General features: G+C 50.0%; 1 protein-coding gene across 1 annotated transcript in view; it reads left to right on the top strand.

The window, feature by feature from the left end:
• The first annotated feature begins 11,300 nt into the window (after nt 1–11,300).
• The window catches only part of MYOM2 (myomesin 2), a 99,715-nt gene continuing 87,440 nt past the window's right edge, over nt 11,301–23,575 (top strand). The window contains exons 1-5 of the mRNA XM_037728722.1: nt 11,301–11,419; nt 16,661–16,779; nt 18,078–18,233; nt 22,908–23,046; nt 23,183–23,341. Of these exons, the coding sequence (XP_037584650.1) occupies nt 16,673–16,779; nt 18,078–18,233; nt 22,908–23,046; nt 23,183–23,341 (561 nt within the window). The 5' untranslated portion in view covers nt 11,301–11,419; nt 16,661–16,672. The remainder of the gene's footprint in view (nt 11,420–16,660; nt 16,780–18,077; nt 18,234–22,907; nt 23,047–23,182; nt 23,342–23,575) is intronic.

Here is a 23,575-nt window from a genome sequence, read left to right as displayed (position 1 = left end):
GGTGAAACCTTGTCTCTATTAAAAATACAAAAATTAGCTGGGTGCTGTGGTGTGTGTCTGTAATTCCAACTACTCAAGAGGCTGAGGCAGGAGAATCACTCGGATCTGGCAGGTGGAGGTTGCAGTGAGCCGAGATTGTGCCACTGCAGTCCTGCCTGAGCAGCAGAGAAAGACTCCGTCTCAAAAAAAAAAAATTAGCTGGAGCTAGGCTGGGCCATGGTGGTGCATGTCTGTAATCCCAGTTACTTGGAGGCTGAGGTGGGAGAATTGCTTGAACTCAGGAGGCGGACGTACAGTGAGTTGAGGTGGCACCACTGAACTTAAGCCTGGGCGACAGTGCAAGGCCCTGTCTCAAAAAAAAAAAAAAAAGAAATATTTATAGAGTGTGTATTATCTGTCAGTTCCCAGGAACAGTTTTTAACAATAAAAAAGAATGAGACAGCTTCTTCCTCTCCAGGGGTAGAAATCAACTCTCATTTATGTATGCTTTTGAAAATGATTTGCTCAGTTTTCTGAAATCATCCCTTAATTTAACTCAAGAAGGTCATCTTTTAATTTATGAGTAATTGAGTCCTTTTAGGCCATAAGCACAAGTATTTGCAGTTTTATATATAATTGAGTGAAATTAAAATTTTACGTAAAAAACTTCTCTATTAATGTAGGAATTTTAACCACTGATGTATTATCCATGCATTTTTTCTTGGGGTCCTTTACAAGTGGGGAAGTCTCTGTTAAGAAATGTTTAGCCGGGCGCGGTGGCTCACGCCTGTAATCCCAGCACTTTGGGAGGCCGAGGCGGATGGATCACGAGGTCAAGAGATCAAGACCATCCTGGTCAACATGGTGAAACCCCGCCTCTACTAAAATTACAAAAAATTAGCTGGGCATGGTGGTGCGTGCCTGTAATCCCAGCTACTCAGGAGGCTGAGGCAGGAGAATTGCCTGAACCCAGGAGGCGGAGGTTGCGGTGAGCCGGTCGCGCCATTGCACTCCAGCCTGGGTAACAAGAGCTAAACTCCGTCTCAAAAAAAAAAAAAAAGAAATGTTTAAAGGAGAATGGCAATGAGAAGCCCACGTTTAGTGAGGCGATTCTGTCAAAACACCACCTGTCTACAGAAGAAAATAATCAAATACAGAGCTCTTGGGGAAAACAGGCAAAACCTGAATAGCACTCAGCTGTTAATCAGTCTAGAAGGAAACATAATGGTCTTTTGGAGAAAAAAATATTATCAGAGGGAGTAACTGTCTTCCAGTATTTCATTTTCTATGGAATATCTCCTAAATGCACAGAGTTTTCTGAAAAATGTAAAATATCAACTACTTCCGCACCGGAGTGTTCGTTGTGTTGATTGTGCTGATTGATTAAGGCAGGCCGGGCATGGTGGCTCACACCTGTGATCCCAGCACTTTGGGAGACCAGGGCAGGAGAATCACCTGAGGTCAGGAGTTTAAGACCAGTCTGGCCAATGTGGTGAAAACCGGTCTCTACTAAAAATACAAAAAATTAGCTGGGCATGGTGGCGTGTGCCTGTAACTTGGGAGGCTGAGGCAGGAGAATCGCTTGCACTCAGGAGGCGGAGGTTGCAGTGAACCAAGATCGCATCACTGCACTCCAGCCTGGGCAACAGAGCGAAACTCTGTCTCAAAAGATAAAACAGTAATAATAATTAGGGCATCAGTAGGTGCGTGCCTGTTGTCCCGCAGTGTTTATTGATCGTTTCACTCTTACACGGTCTCAGTTTGGGTAAGTTGTATGGTCCCTAATTGTAGCAGGATCGTAGGATTTGGGGAAGAGACGGATCTCAGAGGTGCCTTTGTCCGACTCCTTCATTTTCATCCCCTTTCATTTACCTGGTAATTTGTCCAATGTCACAGAGCTAGCGAGTGCAGCTGGCGAGGACGCAGCCCCCACCAGAGCTGAAAGGGCTGGAGACCGAGTGAGGACCCCGAAGAAGGGATGGCTCGTCGGTGCTGATGCCATTCCAAACCAGGGGGGAGTCCAAAAGCTTAGCTGCCGGAGGAAGGCGGTGAGTGTTAGTCCCGGGCCTGTGCTGAACCCTGAGAAGAAGGCTTCCTTCAGCTGCAGCCCTGCTGTGCCAGGTCAACCTGGGCAGGTGCGGTTGCCAACACAGCTGAGTCTGCAGGCGCACTGGCACCAGGACCAGCCGTAGGTGAACTCTAGGCATGCTCTTGGCTTCAGGTAGCACAGAATCCGGCCTCCTGGGAAAACTTGCCAGTGCTGGTGCCGGTGGTGTTTGCAGCCTGGCCCCAGCCAAACTCCCAGCTATGGGCAGACACGGTCTCCCTCCAGTCCCAGGGTCCTCCCATTTCATTTCATGTTTACCCAGGAATGAGGCCTCCATGATGCAATGGTGAAGTGAAATATTAAAGACAGGACACTGGATTCACATAGCCATTTCTGACTTTTATGAGTTTAAAATGCTTTTGGCCTGAGAAACCGATTTTGAATGTGTCCCCACCAGTCCCGCACAGAGCCTGACTGGCAGTGCGGAAGTCGGGACTGTCAGCTACCTGAGGAGGGGTCTGGCTCGCATCACCTGCAGAAATGGACTCTGGCCTCACCTGGGGCTCTACCTGGGCCTCCACCTGGACTCTGGCCTCACCCCTCCTGGGCCTCTACCTGGACTCTGGCCCCACCTGGGCCTCCACCTGGGCTCTGGCCCTACCTGAGCCTCCACCTGGCTTTCTGTACCCCTTTCCTCTCCTGGAGGTAGCATCACAAAGCCTAGACAGACATCAAGATATTTAAATTTTAGTCCAAATCCTTTAATGCACAGCAATGTGACCCCTGTCTTTCGTTTCTCATTTTTAAACCTGTCTGGGCCCATTTCCACATTTGCAGGGTGGAGTGCGGGGTTGGGTGGGGGGATGGTTTCCACTGCTCTGCCCAGGTCTGGGATGTCTCTGGGGCTGGCGTCCGCCCCATCCTGGTGTCTGCCCTTCCGGCAGCCTCTGGAGCCCTCGGGCATGTGACTCACCTCCTGCTCCTCACAGGACTGGGTGGCCCTGACAGCCAGTGAAGGGCTGTCATGCCTCACATCTTTGTTTATTTCATTACAACCACTCTTATGAACACACGGCCTATTTGCATTGTTTGTGATTGCTAAGCCTTCAAGCACTTTCAGAACGGAATCCTCCCCGGGCACGGCTCGCTGCGCTCTGGGTCCCGTTTCCTGGATCCTGCTCTGAGCTGGGCAGCTGGTCGTCCTGTTCGTGCGTGTTAAGGCTCCCTTCCCCAGCACAATCATTCAGGTTTGAAAGGATAGCACATTGGGGCTTAGAGAGGATCATCTAATCCCATGCTTGCCTTATGGATGAGGAAGCCAGGGCCTCAGATGGGTGACGAGATTTTCCACAGGGCACGAACCTTCAACAACAGATTAGCAAACAGAAAACCAGGCCCAGTGCCAGTGCCCTTGACAACGGGCTCAGAGCAATTTGGCCAGATGGGGCCTGGCCCAGCCTTGGTGTGATTACAGAATGCCATTTGGAGATAAACTCCCCAATAGCTGGGGGCCACATGTCACAGCCTCTGAAGATGGAAACCCATCCGTAATCGCCACAGGATGAAAGCCATGCTTTTCCACTGAACGAAAATGTATTTATTGAGCTTCCACAATGTGCAAGGCACTGTTTTAGTCAGAGTGAAGGTACAAACCTAGGCCAGGCATCATCACTGCATAAACTTTGGTCATCTGGCACAGACAATGTAAGAGAAAGACCTCCTGTCTTACGGCACTGACTCAGCAGATGGGCAGTTTGCACAGCTTTAAAACACAGCCAGGAGTATTGCATGAGGAATCACATTTAACCCTGAATTTCATCAAGATTTAGGAAACTCTAGTTGCCTAGACAAATGAATAATGACCGAAGTCTGACTTTCCTCTCCTTGCGTGCATTAGGTCTCCGTGGGCTTGCTGTGTCTCCTGTCCACTGAGAACATTTCCGTCCCTACCACGTCCTGATGAGCCTTGCTGGTTGGAGAGGACACTTCTGACCACGCTGAGCTGGGCTTTGTGTTCCTCATGCCCCGGCTGGAGCCACGGTAGCCCCTACCGCGTGGACGGATGGTACGAGGGGGGTTATGCAAGCAGCTGCACGTATGGTATCTGCCTGGCACATAGCAATGGCCTGCTGCCAGGTCTCCTAGGATATGTTTTGATTAACAAAATATGGAAAGTCTTTGCACCGTATTACAGAGACGCTGTGTGATGCCCAAACTCCAAGCAATCTAATTGCCTTGGTTTGGGAAGAATATCAGTTTTATCACTGCTTAATGTCTTGCTGCTACTACAGAAGACAGGTTAGCTAGTTTATTTGGTTTGTTTGTCTAGTAAGCAAATATTTGTTGGGTGCATTTTGTGTGCGGGGCTTTGAGTGAGGTCCTGGGACCTCCCTGGTCAGAGGAACCCCCAGTGCTCATGGTCCAGTGGGTGACACAGGCTAGCCAGTCAGCCCTCCCGTGAACCACGCTGCAGACATAACGGAGGGAAACACAGCTCTTAGCAAATATGCCACAAGGGAGAGTTAACTCAACTGGGGTCAGAAAAGGGATCTGAAGTATCAATGCTTCTGCTGAATTTTGAGACAGGGAGCAGGACTCCATGTGTGGAATTTGAAGAATGGGAAAGACCCTGTGTGGGGTGGGGGCTGGGGGAGCAAGGAGCTTAGCTCCACTGACGTGCAGAACATCATGGAGAGTGGGGTGGAAGCCAGGCCACACAGGGCTTCACACGGCACATCTGCTGCTTGTTAAAACACGAATGGCGGCCGGGCACAGTGGCTCACGCCTGTAATCCCAACACTTTGGGAGGCCGAGTCAGGTGGATCACCTGAGGTCAGGAGCTCAAGGCCAGTCTGGCCAATGTGGTGAAACCCCATTTCTACTAAAAATGCAAAAATTAGCCGGGCATGGTGGTGGGTGCCTGTAATCCCAGCTACTCAGGAGGCTGGGGCAAGAGAATTGCTTGAACCTGCGAGGCAGAGGTTGCAGTGAGCCGAGATCGTGCCACTGCACTCCAGCCTGGGCTACAGGGTGAGACTCCATCTCGACAACAACAAACCGTGAGTGGCTCTCAGGGGTGTGTCGGTGACGAGCTCTGATTTGCAGTCTGAGACATTCATTTGGGCCTTGGCCTGGGGGATAAGCGTGGGTGTGGGGGGTTCAGGACTTCAGCCTTAGCCTGGAAATGAGTGTGAGTCTGGGAGAAGGAGGACCTCTGCCCTAGCCTGGGGATGAGTGGGAGTGTGGGGGGCGTAGACTATTGCAGACCCTGGTGAGACACCGTCAAGCTTGGACGAGTTGGATGGCAACGGAGTGGAGTGAAGTGCATACATGTGAGGGGGTATTTAGGAGGGAAAATTTTAAAGCTGTGTGGGCCCAAGGGAGGTGTTAGAGTTTTCTAGTATGAGCTGTTCATGGGTAGAAAACCCTGGACAAAGAGATTGGGTGGGGAGCAGTGGGCTCCTCCGTTTAGTGTTTGACCTGTTGAGTTTAAGTTTCCATTTTATCATTCAAAAAGAGGTGTGAGGGGAAGCTCAACGTGAACCCAGACTCCCTCTGGAAGCCATCCGGGAGGTGAGGGTAATTAAAGCCATTCCTACGTAGCATGTGTTTGGGGTTGCCTAGGAAGGAGCAGGGGATTAGACAGGAAGAGTGATTTGAGAAGCGCGTTGGAGAAACTTCCATACTTAATGGTGGGCTGAAGGAGACAGAGCCAGCTGAGGGTGGAAGAAGAAAACAGACACAGAAAGAAAACGGAAAGAGTGTTGCAGGAAGGGGTGGGGGTCAAGTGGACCAGCTAACGGGGAGAGGTCATGTAACTTGAGAGCTGACAATGTCCTGTGGATTTGGTGACACAGAGGTCATTGGTGGCTTAGAGCTATTTTGGTTAGTGATGTGATATGAGTAGAAGGGAGGTTGGAATAGGGTTAGTGGAAAGTGAAGAAATGGAAAAAATGTGGCTAGACACAACTCTTTCAAGAACACTGCCTGTGAAGAGAGAGCAGCATTGAAGGACAAAGTGGGTCTGAGAAAGGATTTTTATTGTTTGCTGCTTTTCAGTTTAGGAGAGACCTGAAAAATGTTCAAATAATGATGGGAAGGGACCCAGTTGAGCAACAGTGATGCAGTCATGGAGGACACAGGTGTCAGGGATGGACCGCATCCCCATCCGAAACACCATGAAGGAATTCGGTCTTCAGCTCAGGGATGTCAGCCTTGGGGGGAGAAGGTAGTTGGGGTAATGGGAAGTTGATGGAGATCCTCTGCTTGGCTTTAGTTGACTTTGTGGATTAGGAGAGGAGGTTATTTGCGTAAAGTAAGAGGGAGTGATTTTTGATTGAAACCTAGACATTTTGGGTATTATGTTAAGAGACTCTGGATCTTATTTATATTGCTGTATTTTATCAGGTGCCATACTGGCAGAGGAAAGAGGTGCTGTCTCATTACTGCAGGCACATGATGAGATGGGCCGGAAGTCCAGGTTCCCTTATCAGAGTGTGTGGCAGGGACACCTCCTTCCTGCTGGGATCCCCACCAAGTCTCCACTGACACTACCCAAGCTTTGTCACTCTCATTTTCTTTTTTTTCTTTTTTTTTTTTTTTTGAGACGGAGTTTCGCTCTTGTTACCCAGGCTGGAGTGCAATGGCGCAATCTCGGCTCACCACAACCTCCGCCTCCTGGGTTCAAGCAATTCTCCTGCCTCAGCCTCCCGAGTAGCTGGGACTACAGGCGTGCGCCACCATGCCCAGCTAATTTTTGTATTTTTAGTAGAGACGGGATTTCACCATGTTGACCAGGATGGTCTCGATCTCTTAACCTCGTGATCCACCCGCCTTGGCCTCCCAAAGTGCTGGGATTACAAGCGTGAGCCACCGCGCCCGGCCTCATTTTTGAAAGAACTTTTTTTTTTTTTTTTTTGCTGGGTATAGGATTCTAGGTTGCCGGTCTTTTCTTTGAGTACTTTGAAGATACTGTGTCACTGTCTTCCTGTTTGCATCATTTCTGATGAGAAGTCTGCTGTCATTCTTATCTTTGCTTCTCCATACATATACTGTGTTTCTTTTTCTCTTCCTGTTTTAAGGTTTCCTTTTAATCACTGGCTTTAGGCAATTTGATTATGATGTGACTTGGTGTAGTTTTATTTGTTTCTTGAGCTTGATGTCTGTTGAGCCTCTTGTACCTCACAGTACTGCAGGAAGCTCTGCTGTTTCCTCTTCTTCTCAACAGCAGCCCTATTTCCTTTTCCTTACCTCAACCCAGCCACGAATCATCAAGTTCCCAGAGATAGAAAGTGATGTGCAGAGAGAGTGCCCACTTCAGGAAGCACAATTCTCACTAGGACTGGCCCCTGAAACACTGGCTGCTCTCACAGCTGTCTTGTGTATCATCTGTCTATGTATAACCTATCTGTTTCTGTCTATCTGTCTGTCTGTCTATCTATCTATCTATCTATCTATCTATCTATTATCTATCTCCATCATTGATCTATCTGTCATCTCCATCATCACTCTATCATCTATCACATATTATCTATTTATCTATCATCTTTCTTTCTATCACTCTACCATCTATCATCTAATTTATATATTATCAATCTCTTTATCAGTTAATCTATCTTTCTAACTTATCATCATCATCATCTGTCTCTTCACCTGCTTATCAGCTAATATGTCCATTCACTTATCTGTTTTTATCTCTTTCTTTCATTACTCTTTGTGCATCTCTGACTCTGCATTTTATCTGGATTTTTCATTGTTCTGGATAACTAAGGCAAAGAATTACTAAATATAGCCTTGCTTTGTCAATTCTGTATATTTCTGTTTAGTTCTGAGCTACTATTAACTATTATACTTAACAATAGTAAGTTCTTCATGTCTCTTGAATCCATTCATTGGGTACTTAATTCAAAACTTAATTAAGCACAGAGAATGTGCTACCTTTGGGGAGAGGTAGCCCACACTTTGGAGGTGGCTGTGGCGAGAATGTCTAGGGAAGAGTAAGATGGTGCAACTGGGCAGCTCTTTTCTCAAAACGGATGTGTAGGTGCAATAATATTGACCTCAAAAGAGGCGGCAGGTAAATTACTAGGGAGTGTAAAATACAGTCAGAGTTATGCAGAAAAGGAAAAAGAAGCTAAGGAAACATAAGCATTTATTTTTCTACTTTCCTAGAAAATGGTTCAGAAATGCTGGAAACATTGTGAGTTTGTGCTAATTCACGTCGATAAAGGATTCCTCACTACTGAGCCGCTGCCTTGTGTGGACACGGGTTTGACTGACTTACAGTGAAATACTAGAAGGAAGACGCTTCCTCGAATGTCAGCGACCCATTGCATCAATTAACGGAATCAGCACGGCCTCCAAGAGACATCTATTGAACTTCTTGGAAATTAACAAGGTGACAATTTTATTTCTCTAAACAAGGTTACCCTCACAATCAACATTTTCAGAAGGTTCACATTTAAACATTGCAGTTAATTCATCTAAGTGGTTGTGATTTTCTTCAGGGTTAAATTCTAAATACAGACCTGCACTAGCATAACTAGGAAGAAAGACATTCTAATGACAGAGAACAGGAACAGGGCTGGGTGTGGTGGCTCACGCTTGTAATCCCAGCACTTTGGGAGGCTGAGATGGGCGGGTCACTTGAGGCCAGGAGTTTGAGAGCAGTCTGCTCATTAATATGGTGAAACCCTGTCTCTAGTTAAAAAAAAAAAAAAAGTTAGCTGGGCACGTGGGACACACTTGTAATCCCAGCTACTTGGGAGGCTGAGGTGGGAGGATTGCCTGAACCCCGGAGGTGGAGGTTGCCACTGCACTCCAGTCTTGGCAACGGAGCGAGACTCCGTTAAAAAAAAAAAAAAAGAAGGAACAAAACGCTCTTGTTTCAAGTGGGCCTGTTTCCTGATACCAGGTTTTCAGGGTTTGGGAATGAGAGGCAGTGCTGATTCTCCCCTCTGCAGCTCGCGACACGTGCTCTGTGGGGAATTATCTGCCTCATCGCCCTCTGGTTTGGGAGAGCATGGAGGGCGACCACCTGCTCTTCCCCTCTGTGCTATGGGAGGGCGTGGAGGGCCACACCCTCCCTTCCCCTCTGTGCTGTGGGAGGACGTGGAGGGCCACACCCTCCCTTCCCCTCTGTGCTGTGGGAGGGCGTGGAGGGCCACACCTGCCCTTCCCCTCTGTGCTGTGGGAGGGCGTGGAGGGCCACACCCGCCCTTCCCCTCTGTGCTGTGGGAGAGCCTGGAGGGTCACACCCGCCCCTTCCCCTCTGTGCTGTGGGAGAGCGTGGAGGGTCACACCTGCTCTTCCCCTCTGTGCTGTGGGAGGGCGTGGAGGGTCACACCCGCCCCTTCCCCTCTGTGCTGTGGGAGGGCATGGAGGGTCACACCCGCCCTTCCCCTCTGTGCTGTGGGAGAGCCTGGAGGGTCACACCCGCCCCTTCCCCCTGTGCTGTGGGAGGGCGTGGAGGGTCACACCCGCCCCTTCCCCCTGTGCTGTGGGAGGGCGTGGAGGCCGCACCTGCCCTTCCCCTCTATGCTGTGGCTGCCACCGCAAAGCCTTTTTGAGGTGAGCCATCCTCCTTTGAGGCTTTCTTTCTCTCAGAGAGGCTCCTCCTTGGGTGAGACTGTCCCCTCCTGAGATGCCAGGACTGGGACCCAGAGGACTGAGATGCCACCTGAAGGGGTGGGGCACCATCACTTCCCTCCCGTGTCAGCCACTCAGAGGCAGGAGGGCAGAGGGGCTCAAATGCAGGCCCCTCAGGTCCCTGAGAACTAGATTCCCTAGGGAAGGAGATGCTGATAAATTCGAAGGAAACACCGCTTGCTCTGGTTTCGATGTTTGCACCCCCAAATACATGGGTTAATACTCTAACCCCCAAAATGATGGTGTGAGGAGGTGGGCCTTTGGCAGGTGACAAGGCCATGGAGGTGGAACCTCCCGAGTGGGATCAGTGTCCTCACACAGAGGCCCCAAGAGCGGCCCTGCCCCTCGACCCAGCAAGGACACAGGGACCGCGCCTTTCCAGAACGAGGAAGGCCCTCGCCAGACAGCGCCTGCTAGTACCCGGACCTTGGACTTCCAGCCCTCAGAACTGTGAGAAAGAAAATCCTGTGTTTTATAAGCCACATAGACTAAGGTATTTTGTTAAAGCAGCCTGAATAGACTAAGAAATCACTCAACAAACACTGATTAAATTAAATGTTTGGCCATTGGAATACGAAGGGGAAGAAGACAGAAACACGTGCCTCCCAATACAGCGTCCAGGGCACTCCGAGGCCCGACTGGAGGCTGTGCTCACATCTTTCTAGCATCTGATCTTCGCCTCCATCCACCTGCTCGCTCGGTCTCGGCTGTGCCCCAGATGCCGTGGAGCTTCTTAAGGCTCCTAGGCAATTCTCATATAATAGTTTCTCTAATTTCCACTACAAACTTGCAAGAAAGTTGTTATTCCGTGTGCTTTAGAGCTGGGGAGCAGGGCACCGTGGGTGGGGCAGCGGGCTGAAGTCCTCAGCCCCAGCGGCGAGGCGCAGCCGGAGTGTGGCCCTCCCGGTCCTCAGATGGAGATGTCCCCTCAAGGCCCCGCCTCCTGACCAGGCTGCAGTCCAGGACCGTGCCAGTTGTGTGCTATTTATATTTGGACACATGCTGTGCAAAACGACAGACACCCTGCAGCGATCCCAGTGGTGTGGACACGGTGTACATCTGCACTAATGGCTATAAATAAGCCCCAACTTGCCAACTAGGCACCGCTCCTCCTTCGGGTAGGCAGTTCTTGCTAAAATAGCCCTAGATACAATCAAGTGAAGACCGGACACATACACACACACTCACACAGACCCATGGGTTTGTGCACCTGAACTCCAGCGTCCAGGCCTGTGAACGGCACAAGTGCTTCCTGAAATCCAAGTCATTATTAAAGACTGCTTCGGGAGCATCAGTTAATGTGCCAGGGAACCTGTAGGTCCAAAGGATTGAAGATATGTCTGAGAATTCACACCTCGAGATTAGAACTCGTGGAGGAGAGTTGCAGGGAGGAGTGGGGGAGGTCAGTGCCCTGCCCTCTCTCGCTGGCTCAGGGGCTGAAGGGTCACGCCGGGTTTCCTGGGGAAGTGCACTTTGGGGCTCAGAAGGGACACTTTCTACTTTTGAATTGTGACTTCCCCCGCCCTCGGTTTGAATAAGAAGTTTTTCCTCCTGAGGTCAGGCTGGTGATTTATGATGTGGGTATCAATGTGGGAGAGGCAGGCCCCTGCGTCTATATATAGCAGCTCCTCAGGCCTTAAAGGGAGGGAGGCACAGGCTCTCTGCCCTCCTCAGCTGCAGCGTGGGTGGCTTGCTGAGCCAGAGGCCCGGGCTCCTCTCCTTCTTGTGATTTTCCTTTCTGAGTAAGTGTCTTTCTCTTCTTTCCTTTTCTAATTTGTGGCTTTGTGGGGAGCACTGGTAACTTCTGCAGAAGCTGGTTGGACTCAAGTTTTCTAAGTAGCTCTACCTCAGAGTCGAGAAGAGAGGGCCAGTGCACCCCATCGCCCATTGCACACATCCTTCACCTTGGAAAACAGCGATTTGTGCTGGGCTCTGTATTTCTTTGGCGAGATTTTATGCTCAACTGCTATTTTATTTCCTGCAGCTGTGGCCTTTGCTAAGTGCTGCTCAGCACCCTTGAAGCATGTGCTTTGGGTCTTAACCCTGGTCTCAGCGTGGCAGTTAATGAATTGATGTCTGCAATTTTCATGAGATTCTCAGAAATGAAAGCCTCCCCCGAGGAGAGGGCTGACTTGTGCAGGTGTGAAATAATAAAACTGGATATTTTCTTAAGGAAAAGAGTTGACGGTCACTCAGCTTAGACCCAGATGGGATTATCCAGGGTATAGGAAAGAGAACAGTCCTTGTCAGGACTTTGAAGTTTTTCCTGAAAATGACAGTGTTCTTATCGGTGGCTGTTTTCTTCTTTGTGCTGTTGGGTGCGTTGTGACACTGGAGACTTTTTCAGCTCCCTTCTGCTGATAGAGGCTGTGCCTTCTCAGGGTGTGCTCTTGAAACCGAGCCTGCTGGAGAAAGACAGTGGGGCTGGGGGGTGGCGCGTGAAGGCACTGGAGGTGACACGGAAGGAAGGGGTTTGCCGTCGCTGGGGACACCTGGCGTTTTCCAGTTCTGCATTTCACCTTCCTTTCTTACTAAGTAGAAGTAAAACAGGACTCAAAGAAAGCGCACAACAAAGATAATTTAAGGCATCGTTTAATAAACCAAGTCCCAAGCTAAAACCTGTCTTGGGACCAAGGGCTTAGCCACGTGGGGCACAGGCCGACAGTGTGTGTCCAAGAGTCCATTTCGCCTCTAGACATGCTTTAATTTGGTATATTTGTTGACTTTGACATTTTAAACTGTACAAACAACTTCCTTCATTAAGTGGAAGTCAAGGTTTTGTACTCCAAACATTTTCGCAAATTAAAACCCATCCTGGTGACATGAAAAATGGGTTCCACAGATTCCTCGCAGGAAGGGATTCGGACAGGGCGATCGGATGCACAGTCCCCTGCACTTGAGGCCGGGCACGTTTCATCCTGGTGTCATGATCCCTAAACGTGTCAGGAGCGTTCCGGGAGTGGCTGGGGGGCTGGGCTGTGGTGGAAAGTGGGCTGGATGCCGTCAGGAGACCCGGCTGGCACCTGGGTTCGGCCGTGGCCCTACTGGTAACGCAGGCGAGTCATATTTCCCTGGGGACGGTCCGTGCTAACAGCACAGCTTGGCTCCAGGATTATTTACACACAGGCTGTCTGAGCTGGGGGAGTGTTAGCTGCCACCTTGCTCAGCACCCCGGTTTTACAGCAGAGTGGGCCAAGGCCCCTGAGCTCAAGGTCAGCAGGGTCCCTGCTGGAGTCCCAGCCTCCCAGTGCCCCTGAGCCCCAGTGGACTCACATCAGAAACTGCCCTGCAAGGAAAGGCTGTATTTTCTCTCTCTCTCTCTCTCTCTCTCTCTCTCCCTTTTTTCCTCTGGTGTGTGTAGGGGGTATTGAACACATGTCTGAGACAGCTCCTTAAAAAGGAAAGTAGCTTTCTACCTAGATGGTGGAGGGACGCTGAGGTGCCGATTGGCCCAGGTGCTGCATTTTCTTGATATTGTCATAGATAGTACAGGCTGGTCATTTCAAATCTGATCAGAAATCCAGAATGCTCTAAATTCTGAAACTTTCTGAGTGCTGGTGTGACTCTCAAAGGAAATGTTCATGGGAACATCTCAGATTTCAGATTTTTAGATTTGAGTTGCTCAAATCCAAAGTAAGCATAAATGCAAATACTTCACAGTCTGAAAAATAAATCAGAAACTGGAAAGACTTCTGGTCCAAGCATTTTGGATAAGGGACGCTGGACCTCTAGGGTGCATTTGGGTAAGTTCTGTCCAGGGTTCCCTGCCACCAGAGCTGCAGCCACCCAGCACGTGCTGAGCCAGTGGGGATTTGCTTCCAAAGACATCATCACACCCAGCCAGGACAGAAGGCGGTGGCTCAGGCTGGGTCAGGGACGCTGGGGAAGTTCTAACGTAGGCAGTCTGCAGAGGAGTGAAGAGATTGCGGAGGGGCACACATTCAGGGTGTTAGGCTGGGCATGTCATCCCGCTTGTTTTCTGGGTTGGGCATGAGATTGGTAAAAGTGGAATTGATGGCACATCGGCACTGGAAGTCACGTGCACAGAAGACTTGAGGTTGCTGCTCTTCCGAGCCAGGAGCTCTAAGCTGTTTCCATTGCTGAAATCCAAGGGTTCTGATTCAGGCTTGGCTGGTGCAGGGCAGGTGACCCCATGCTTGTGGAAGGAACTGAGGGTGACGGCTTTTGCAGAGCCTCTGACACCTCCTGATTTTGATGGTTCTGAGCATGAAGTGAGCAGGGAAAGCACGTGGGGATAAAAGTAGCAAAGTGCCCTATTACCCACATCCACAGTCACCTCAGGGAGCCCTCCACCGTCAGGTACAGTGGGAGTGAGGAGAGCAGGAAGTGTGTGCACTTGATCCAGCTCTGCCTCGCTAAGCACCACAAAGTGCAGCCCTCGCACATGAAGTGTTGGAAGACTTCCAGGCCACAGGCCGGGCGGCAAGTCAGTGATACATGTGGTGCTGCTTGTGCGCACATGTTGGATGGGACGTCCCAGACTGGTTGAAGGGTAGCTAGTCCGTGGGCTATAAAGACGTGAGCCATTTCACATTGTTCCAGATCTTAGGACTAAGGAGGATGAATTCCATCCAGCACATTCTCTTTTTTCAGTGTAGCTCATTCTCTCCTTTGACCTAATAGGTCATATTTGACTCTTCCCTTTGCCAAGAAATATAAACACATCTGAAGTTTAACTCAGCATAAATATAAGTAAATATTGTGATGAGATGTGACCTCCTGGTGTCACAGCAGGTGCTGGGGATTGTTCATGGGTCTGCTGGAGTGATTGCCTGGTATTTGTCAGGTCAGTCCCAGAAGAACCTTGGAAAGGAAACTGGACTGAAGCTGAAATGTGTTCCCCAACCTTGGTCCAGCTTCAGCTCGGTGAGCTCTTCCCAGCATCCTGCTGGTGAAATCCAGAGAGAGTAAATGGGCTTATAAGCAGGAAGCGTTTATTGAAGACCCACCTTGATTAACTCATTGGAAAATCCCACTGAGATGCAGCTGGGGAGAATTTCAAATAGTAAAACAACACACAGATTTTGTCAGATACCTTTTCCTCTCTGCAGAATTCCTGACCTGCAATAACGGCAGCAGTATGTCAGGTCCAGTGACCGGTTTGGTCGTTGTTACTTGGTGCCGGGGCAGTGCCAGGTGTGACGCAGATTCAATATGGAACATCAGGGCTAGAGGAGCTGGAAGCCAACCCAGGCCTCGTCAGAGTGCTGCAGCCAGAATTTGATCCCAGGTCTACCAGACGTCAAAACCCGGGCACCCACCGTCTTCACTGTGATGCTGCCTTCAGTATCGGGGCGGGTGGAGGAGATGTGCTTTTATTGCGTTCCATCAGGTGCAATGTTCTGGCATATCCTGGGGGCCGAATGCATACTGGCGCACTCTAAAACACAGCTGGGCCCTCCAAGGGTAGTGGTGGTTGGCTGACTAGTTGGGTTTTAAGAGGCAATATTGAGACAGTGTGACAGCGTGTAAAAGGCCTGGAATCAGTAGTTGATGCCCTTGGGGCAGGGGCAGCCTCTTCGACAAGGAATTTCCCCTTCTGGCCCTTGTGTCCTGTTTTCGTCCCTGTAGAATTGGAGTTTGCATAATCCCCAGGGATCCTTCCACGTTCCACTGTACTGTGATTCTACGAGAGCGCAGAGTTCAGAGGAAAGAGGTCATAAGTGTCCTTGCGGAAGTTTATGTGTTGTGGTTGGTTTTCTGGCACATACCCTGGAGATCTGAACAACGACAAGCTCATCTCTGAGTGGCCCTTTGCCGTTTTCCGCCCAAGTTTCAGTCCCGTGTTCCGGGATGTGGGAAGCACCCCTGGGGCTGTGCCCTGGGACGCTGCTGAGGAGTTCCCTCTTTAAATCAGGACAGATTCTCCTCATTTAAAAAGAAAAGACAAAAATTGAGCCCAAGTTGGGAGTCCTTTTGCACCTTGTTTGGGAAATTAATGACTGTGAAGATTGAGGAATACGGTCCCTATGTAACTTTGTAGAGATGATCAAGTAACTCAGCATGTTTGTGTTTTATGTATTTTGGGTGAACGCATGCAACAAATTGCCATGTCTAATACCTGTCATGCTGCGAGATCCCAGAGGAAAGGATGGAGCTCCATTATTTATTGTTTGGGGAGAATTTCCTCCACATGTTCGAATCTCCCCACATCCCCGAAGTTTGAGGCCAGGCTCAGTCCTCCCTTTCCCGCTCACCTCCTGCCACGCTTGTCTACGTAACCAGTGAGACTTCAGACGCCAGAGTCCAGGGGGCACCTCCAGCCAGGCACTTTTTCCATGACGCCTTTGCATGATGGCCAACTCCTGGCTCCCCAGGCAGACACTGGCCACCTCCACATGTGGCTGCGTCTTTCCAGAGTGATTTCTGGTCACATCCCCTGCAAGTGTCCCACCATCCTGGACTCTCTGCCCTGACATTTGCTCATGGGCTGCCCTCCTTTCCCACTTCCGCCTCGCAGTCCCGCTTGTCCGCCACGGCTCCTCTCAAATGTCATCTGCCTCGTGGGCTGCTCGGCTGTCCTCTGCTCCTGCGGTTCCCAGGACACCTTTTATCTCCCCGGCTCTTGGCTCTTATTGGGCCTTCTCTTGTATTCTAAGTGTTTGTTTACTTTTCTAATCTGCGTTAATTATTTTTGTCCTTCCCACTCACCTTGCTTTGAGCTTTGCCGTGAACACACCAGTGGTTCTAGGAATACTTGCTGACTTCACAGTTAAATGAAACACTCAGCCCAATCTTCCAACTGTTATGGAAGAAAACAGAAAATGAAGTTGAGTCCCTGGCAAGTTAATAAGCTTCCTGACTGCTGGTCTAAGATGCTTTCTGCCTACGTAATCTTTCATTTTTTTCCCTTCCCACGTGGGTTTCGTTAGCTGGAGTTCATTTTCCCCTTTGGAATGATGCAGAAATTGCAGAGGGCCCACGATGCTTTTGAGGGAGCTCAGTGCCGTGTTTGACTCTTTGTAGGAGCACGCCAAGATGTCCCTTGTGGCCGTCCCCTTCTACCAGAAGAGACACAGGCACTTGGACCAGTCCTATCGCAATATTCAAACACGCTACCTGCTGGACGAATATGCGTCAAAAAAGTAAGCAGACATTCGCCGATGAGGCCCGCACAGCTGAGGGTCTGACATTTACAGGCCTTTCCAGTTCCGTCAACCCTGGGAGGCCCTGGTTTGCAGGGAGTCAGATAGCAGGGGTGGCAGCATCTCCTGTGCTTAGGTCCTGCTATGGAGCAGCACTGCGTGGAGCTGGGGCCATGTCCTGGCAGGTCCTGCTGGCCCAGCTCTGAGCTCCTGGTTGAGGTGGGGAGGCAGGAAGTCCTTTGTATAAGCTCATTGAATTTACTGCTCATCACATGCCTTCCAGAACTAGGATCTAAAAAGCCACCAAAAATAAAGAGCAATGAGATTGAAACTAGTGGGAAAGGCTGTCGGTAGGAGAGAAGTGAATGGGTGGCAAAGTAACGATGGAATGGGAGGTGATGTTAGTGATTTTGCTACATCAATCATGGATGTGCCAAAGCCAACGAATGGCTGCCCCTGGGGCTGCCTTCTCGGAGGTCCGGGACGGCAGTACATGCCCCCGTGGATGCTGTTTGTGTGGCAGCAAATCTGCAATTGTCATGGGCTGATTGGAAGGCTGTGGCGAAGAGTGGGAGGGAACGCGGGCAGGCATTCTGCAGCCCAGGTGCCTGCCTCATGTCACCCACACCCTATATTTAGAAACGCTTAGGCTACTTTTATTTAGTTGCTATCCCTCGTACCAAACAAAGCCAAACATTTGCAGCCCCTCCCAGCAGCCTTGGAGAGTCTCAAATCCCTTAAGATATATATAATCCTGGCGTGGAGCCAGAAGGACTGTGGCCGGCACTGGCTGGCTCTGAGGGGAGCTGGCACCAGCCACAGTGAGCTCAGGGAGAAAGCACCCAGGACGGGTGTGTGCGGTCATGTGGGTGTGGACACACAGGGACATGGGCTTGGGTGTGCCTCTGTGCAGGTGCACGTGCACGTGTGTAGGTGCGTTTCTGTGTGCACACGAGTGTGTGTGTGTGTGTGTGTGTGTGCGCGCGCGCTGGTGGGCAGGCATGTCCCTGCGGGCAGCTCTGTCTCTGCATTCATGCATTTATTTGAGTACACACGCGTATGTGTGCACTGTACGTGCGTATGTGTGCATGTGTGTGCATGTACACATGTGTGGGTGTGTGCATGTGTGCCTCTGTGTGTAGTGCATGCCTCTCGTAGGCCTGTGTGTGTGTGTGTGTGTGTGTGTGCTCTGTGTGTATGTGTGGTTTGGGGCGTGTAGAGAGAAAGTGATGCGTGTCAAGATAAATTTTCGACTGTGCCTGCGTGTGGGTCTCCTAATGGTGTCCCTGTTTCTGAAGGCGAGCTTCCACCCAGACGTCTTCCCAGAAGTCCCTGACTCAGCAGTCCTCCTCGGAGAGAGCCTCCAGCCAGACGTCCCTGGGAAGAACCACCTGCAGCATCTGTGCGAAGCGGATAAGCACGCAGGAAGAGGAGGAGCGGGAGAGCAGAAACAGGTGAGCGCATGGCTTCCCCGACTCTGCTGGTGCCCTGCGTGGGGTCGCAGGGGCGGGACAGTGGGGCAGGGAGGGAAGAGCGACCTTAGCTGAGAGAGAAGGCCGAGGACACAGCCTGGGTCTGCGGCGAGAGGGAGACTGCTGCTGTTTCCCCATCACCTGCTTCTCTTTACCACCATTATCTCAATTAATCCAAACAAGAAAACCACTGGGCACGAGCTTCCCACCATTTTGCAGAAGAGAGCGTTGCTGTCCAGAGTGCTCATGACACTCCGCAGGGTTCCATGTTTCACACACGTCACAGCCGGGCTGAGAGCTCCGGGGCCTGTGGCTTCGAAGCCGAGCTCAGCCCCTTTCCACACAAAGCGGGATAAGCACACTTGAAAATATCAAGACCTGGCCACGTGAGATTAATTCTGAATTTCCACTTGCAACCTTTGCAGCTATGCAGGAACAGCCGTGAAGGGTTGCAGATTCAAGCAAGGTCATCTTCCGAAGTGGGAGCCAGGGTTTTAAACAGTTGTCATGTGGAAGCTAAAGAGTTGGGAAGGCATTCTATAAATTGTCATGCTTTACATTTCAACAGAGGCAGCTCATGGATGTCGTAGGAACGGGGCGGATTAATAAAAATGCCAGTCTTAAAATTATTTCCAGATGACGGAGAAACAGGTGGTGACATTACTTTGATCTTTTAAGGACGAAATGAATGGCTTTGTTTTATACCTGCTTTGTTTTCTCCTCATCTCCCTACGACTCCTGGGAATTTTCTATCTCCAAAGCACTTGAAACTCGAAGGAAAAATGAGATTTGAGGAAACATGCTTCATTTTAAAAGTTTCAGAATGATGAAGTAATCTGTCGAATATAAACAATGTATAGCCAAGAAGATTAACCTTTATTTTAAAACATTTTAACTATGTTTAAATGTCATAGGATAATTTTGCCACTTAAATAAGTTCTAGTGTAAAGTGAAGATTTCTTTTGTGAAAGAATCTCTTTGAAACGTAGATGTTCAGACACTCCGGATTTTTATGCATTGGATTACTTTTGAAAGGGTTCTTCTACCTATAGTCAAGTTTTGGGGGGCTACCATAGAACACTTGAGCTTACCATTTTATTTTTATCATTTAGACATTGATGGGACCCTGAACATATTGCATAAACTTCCTACCGCTCAATCTCCCCCCCTGGTAAAGTGGTAACTTGAACGGTCAGGGAGCGGCTTACTGTGATTCACATGGTTTCCATAGCAATGACTTTCATGACAGCCTTGGCTGTTGGAAATTGTACTAAAACACGCTGGGCTACGCTCTTACAATACCAAATTTCACTCAGAGAAGAGGCTTGAGTAACTGGTGATGGGCTGTGTTCTCACTGCACCTCGGATGCTCACGTTAAATTCCAGTCTCTTGTACGTAGTAGAGGCGGGGGCCAAGGCCAGGGACTGTCCCAGCTGTGTGAGCCCACACCTCACGCTGTCCGTGAGACCATCGTCAGCAGCCCCACAGCGTTGTATTCTCCCAACCACGTGCATGACTTCCATGGGGAAGATCTTTTTGAAGTCAGTTCTTCCCTCCTTTAAAAGTAAACACACTCGTTGGGATCTCAATGAGTTGGACAAGCACGAATTGAGATTTATTGTGAAGCCTGGTCTATTACCGTCGTGCAGAAGGACCTGGAGGGACGAGCGAGGCCTGTGCTGAGTGACATGAGCAGCTCCATCGATTCCAGCCTGTATTGGAATTCACCACTCTCACCGGCTGCAAGTGTCATCGCCTACATGTATTTATCCCTCACCTCTCAGGGTGGATATTAATTTAATGCACCGGACAAGTTGGTCCTTTGCAAAAGATGAAATTGTGGGCTCACTGATGTGAGTTACAGCTGATGTCCCTGTGTAAAATAAATACTGAAGAGACATCAGTGCATTGAAGGCACTCAACACATCCTCCTGGAAGATATGACCCATCGGAAACATCCCTCAGACGTCTTCCTTCAGTCCTGGGTGAAAAACGGGCCTACTCTTGCAAGCCGCCTGTCCCAGGGCTAGTCATTTACAGTCAGTGCAAGACAGATGACGTTACTCTGTGCGTTTGAGCTGGCGTCACAGTCAACTGATCACCAATGGCAGGAATATTTCCTCAATGTCCTGACTTGGGGCTAGATGTGGGAGGAATTCCAGACCAAATAGTTATTCTGAATCATACAGGGTTAGGGGATGGTGGAGCTTTTGACTTAAGATTTAGCTGTGGCTCTCTTAAACATAAAGAGCCCATAGAAATGTAAACAGCAACAAGAGAGGATGTCTGATCCTTTGAGCTCATCACAGCACTGAGTGGCACCGACCAGGCTTTGTCTTCTGGGTCCCTGCAATTCAGTGGGATTCACTCCCAGTCAGAAGGCTTGTTCCCTGTGGGACCTCTGAGGCCATGTGACGTCTGCGCTCATTCCTTGAACACGTATTCCTAGGACTCCTTCTGGCACCTGGATACTGGGGGAACCAAGTGGGCATTTTCCCACTTGAGTGGGATTCAAAGTCACAGGGCAGGGCTCGTGTCATTCAACGCACACACGTGCGTACAGCAGTGGCACGAGCTCTGCAAGGGGAGGATGAGAAAGCATGAACCAGACTGGGGGGGCTGTGATTTGAGGGGCCTCCGGAAAGAGTCTCTGAGGGAGAGACCCTGGTGCTGAAAACAGGAGGACCAGATGCCAGCCCGTTAGGAGTTGGGAGAAATCTGTCCTAGGCAGTGGGCGTGCAGAACGGCTGAGGCCCGAAGAGACGGTTTCCTAAACACTGCAGGAAAGGCAGTGTGTCTGACCGGGAGCAGGACAGGGAGGTGCAGGCTGAGAGCCTGGGTTCCTAAGGAGGTCAATCATCATTCCTTGCATGGTTATATGTTGTGGTTCCTCCTGCCTCATTTCTGTCAAAGAGGCTGCAGAGTTTTCTGCAATTCTGGACACGAACTTCCCAAACGCCTAACACCAGGCCTTACTCTTATTGGCTGCTGGGGAGGCACTGGCCCATCATAGCTGTGTGGGATTGGGGAAGGCCCTCGGACAGAGGCCCTGCACCCTGGACCTGGGACAGGCCTCACCACCAACCCACAGCAGCTCTCCCACCGCACTCCCCACGTCTCTGGGCAGCAGTGATGCCACAGTCCCCTCCAGTTCCGACACTGGGACTTTCTGTTCGATGAGGCCTGGCCGAGCAGCTATTGGTAGCTCACATGATGTCACAAGCAGTGCCCCTGCGTGGCCACCTTTCCCTCTGCCACCTCCTTCTCAGGCCGGCTCTGCAGCTTCCCGTCCCTGCCACCCGGGAAGGAACCTTTCCCGGCCTGACTTGGACTACTGAGTATTCATTAGGCATCTTCTGTGTACTGAGTCTGGGGAATGCAGAGGTAAGAAGTAGCCAGTCCTTTCTTCTGGAAAGGATAAAATGTATGCAAAGGATGACCATAAAGGCCATAAGAGAAATAAACAGAGGTCTGGGGTTCAAAGCAGGGGGAGGAGGATGAGGAATGGTTCCACGGGAGACATGGCATTGGAGGGGCTTGAGGAAGGACAGAATGTTGCTTGAAAGGGGTGACAGCGAGACTTTTCCCACGAGTGGGACAGAATGCAAGAGGGCAGCAGAAGAGCGAGCATCCTAATTTCCACGGGACCTTGGGAAGGCAATGGTGAGGGTGGGAGATGGGGCTGGAAGAGCTGCTGCCGAGTTCCAGAGCATCTCAGAGCATGGAGCATGGAGGCAGCCCGCGCCTACCCGTGTTGGGGTGCGATTTGTGGGGTTCACAAGATGGCATGGGAGCCATGAGGGATGTGAACATTTCTCAGTTTCTACGGAGTGAAGATGCTGAATCCTTTATTTAATCCTTTATTATTATTGCTATTATTTTTAGCATTCGGACATTTCTTATCTGTATTTTTTAAATTCAGAAGACTTTAATTCCATCTTAAAATCACTCAGAAACTGTCTCCTTCCCAGGAAAACAAATGGTTTTTATTTACTGCCCTGCAGAGGAAAACTCACACATGGGAGCTCACTATTTTCCTAAATTTTCAAATCATGGAACTGATGTCAAAAGCACCTCCAGCGCAGCAGCACCTAACTGTGCTGAATCTCAGACCTCTGAAAGCACCAAGGCCTTTGTTTTGTAAATCCAGAAAGGTTCCCTGATTCCCTGAGTGGCCGGGTGTTTACTGAGCACCTGCTGCATGTGAGTTTTTGTGCACACGAAGGTGAGTAACCATATGTCCGTTTTTAAGAGACTCTGATTAACTTCCTGACTCTCTCAGTGGGTGTGGGTACCTGTTGTCTTTTGTGCTTACAGCAATTCTCCAAAGCATCACTTAAGGCCTCCAAGCGGCTGCAATTGTGCACTCTCAGTGGTGAAAGAAAGTTGGGGGCGTGTGGCTCCTGTATTTTTTGTTAATAAATCATGTACCTGTTCTTCTTTACAACTCCATCATGCATGGCATTCACACACCAAAACATACTCGTCAAAGGAAGAGAGATACAAATGAGCAGAAGTAGCATTTCTCTTGTTTTCTTCTGGCACATACTTAAGGAAGGCCCAGGGGAGGGGACGGGCTGCTCTTTCCAACCTTCAGGGCTCACGTGGTTTTCTCTGCGATTCCTGAAAATGAGTCTGCTTCTTGGCTCCTGCAGGTACCAATCCCTGGTGGCCGCCTATGGCGAGGCCAAGCGACAGCGTTTTCTCAGCGAGCTGGCCCACATGGAGGAGAATGTCCACCTGGCACGCTCCCAGGCCCGCGACAAGCTGGACGAATACGCCATTCAGCAGATGGTAGGAGGGTCTCTGGGTGGCTGGGTCCCTGGGGCGCGTGGAACGGATCTTAGCTTGGCTGTGTGGTGCCTGAGTGGCCGCGGGCAGAGTGTGGCTCTCTGCCTGAAAACCTGACAATCCTTGCTTCTCGGGGCAGGTGAAGGACAAGCTGGCCTGGGAGAGGCACTCGTTTGAAGAGCGGATAAGCAGGGCTCCTGAGATCCTGGTGCGGCTGCGGTCCCACACTGTCTGGGAGAGGATGTCTGTGAAGCTCTGCTTTACCGTGCAAGGATTTCCCACACCCGTGGTGCAGTGGTGAGGGGCTCTGTTCCCAGGGGTTTTTAAAGGGCTATTCTGCGTTTTCTTTAAGGAAGATCCCGATTAAGGAGACAAGCGCCACTGAGCCTGTGCTGGCGGCCACTTGGCTTGAAACTCTATGCAGAAATACGTTTATAGAAACTCTGAACGTCCGCTTTAACTAATAGGCAGACATGTTTATTCTCATGACATTGAATCAACAAATTGTTCAGAAGGCTTTTTTTTTTTTTTT

This window comes from Cebus imitator, unplaced genomic scaffold (assembly GCF_001604975.1).
Source record: "Cebus imitator isolate Cc_AM_T3 unplaced genomic scaffold, Cebus_imitator-1.0 Scaffold279, whole genome shotgun sequence".
Classification (NCBI taxonomy): Eukaryota; Metazoa; Chordata; class Mammalia; order Primates; family Cebidae; genus Cebus; species Cebus imitator.
This window is presented reverse-complemented; position numbering and strand designations above follow the sequence as displayed.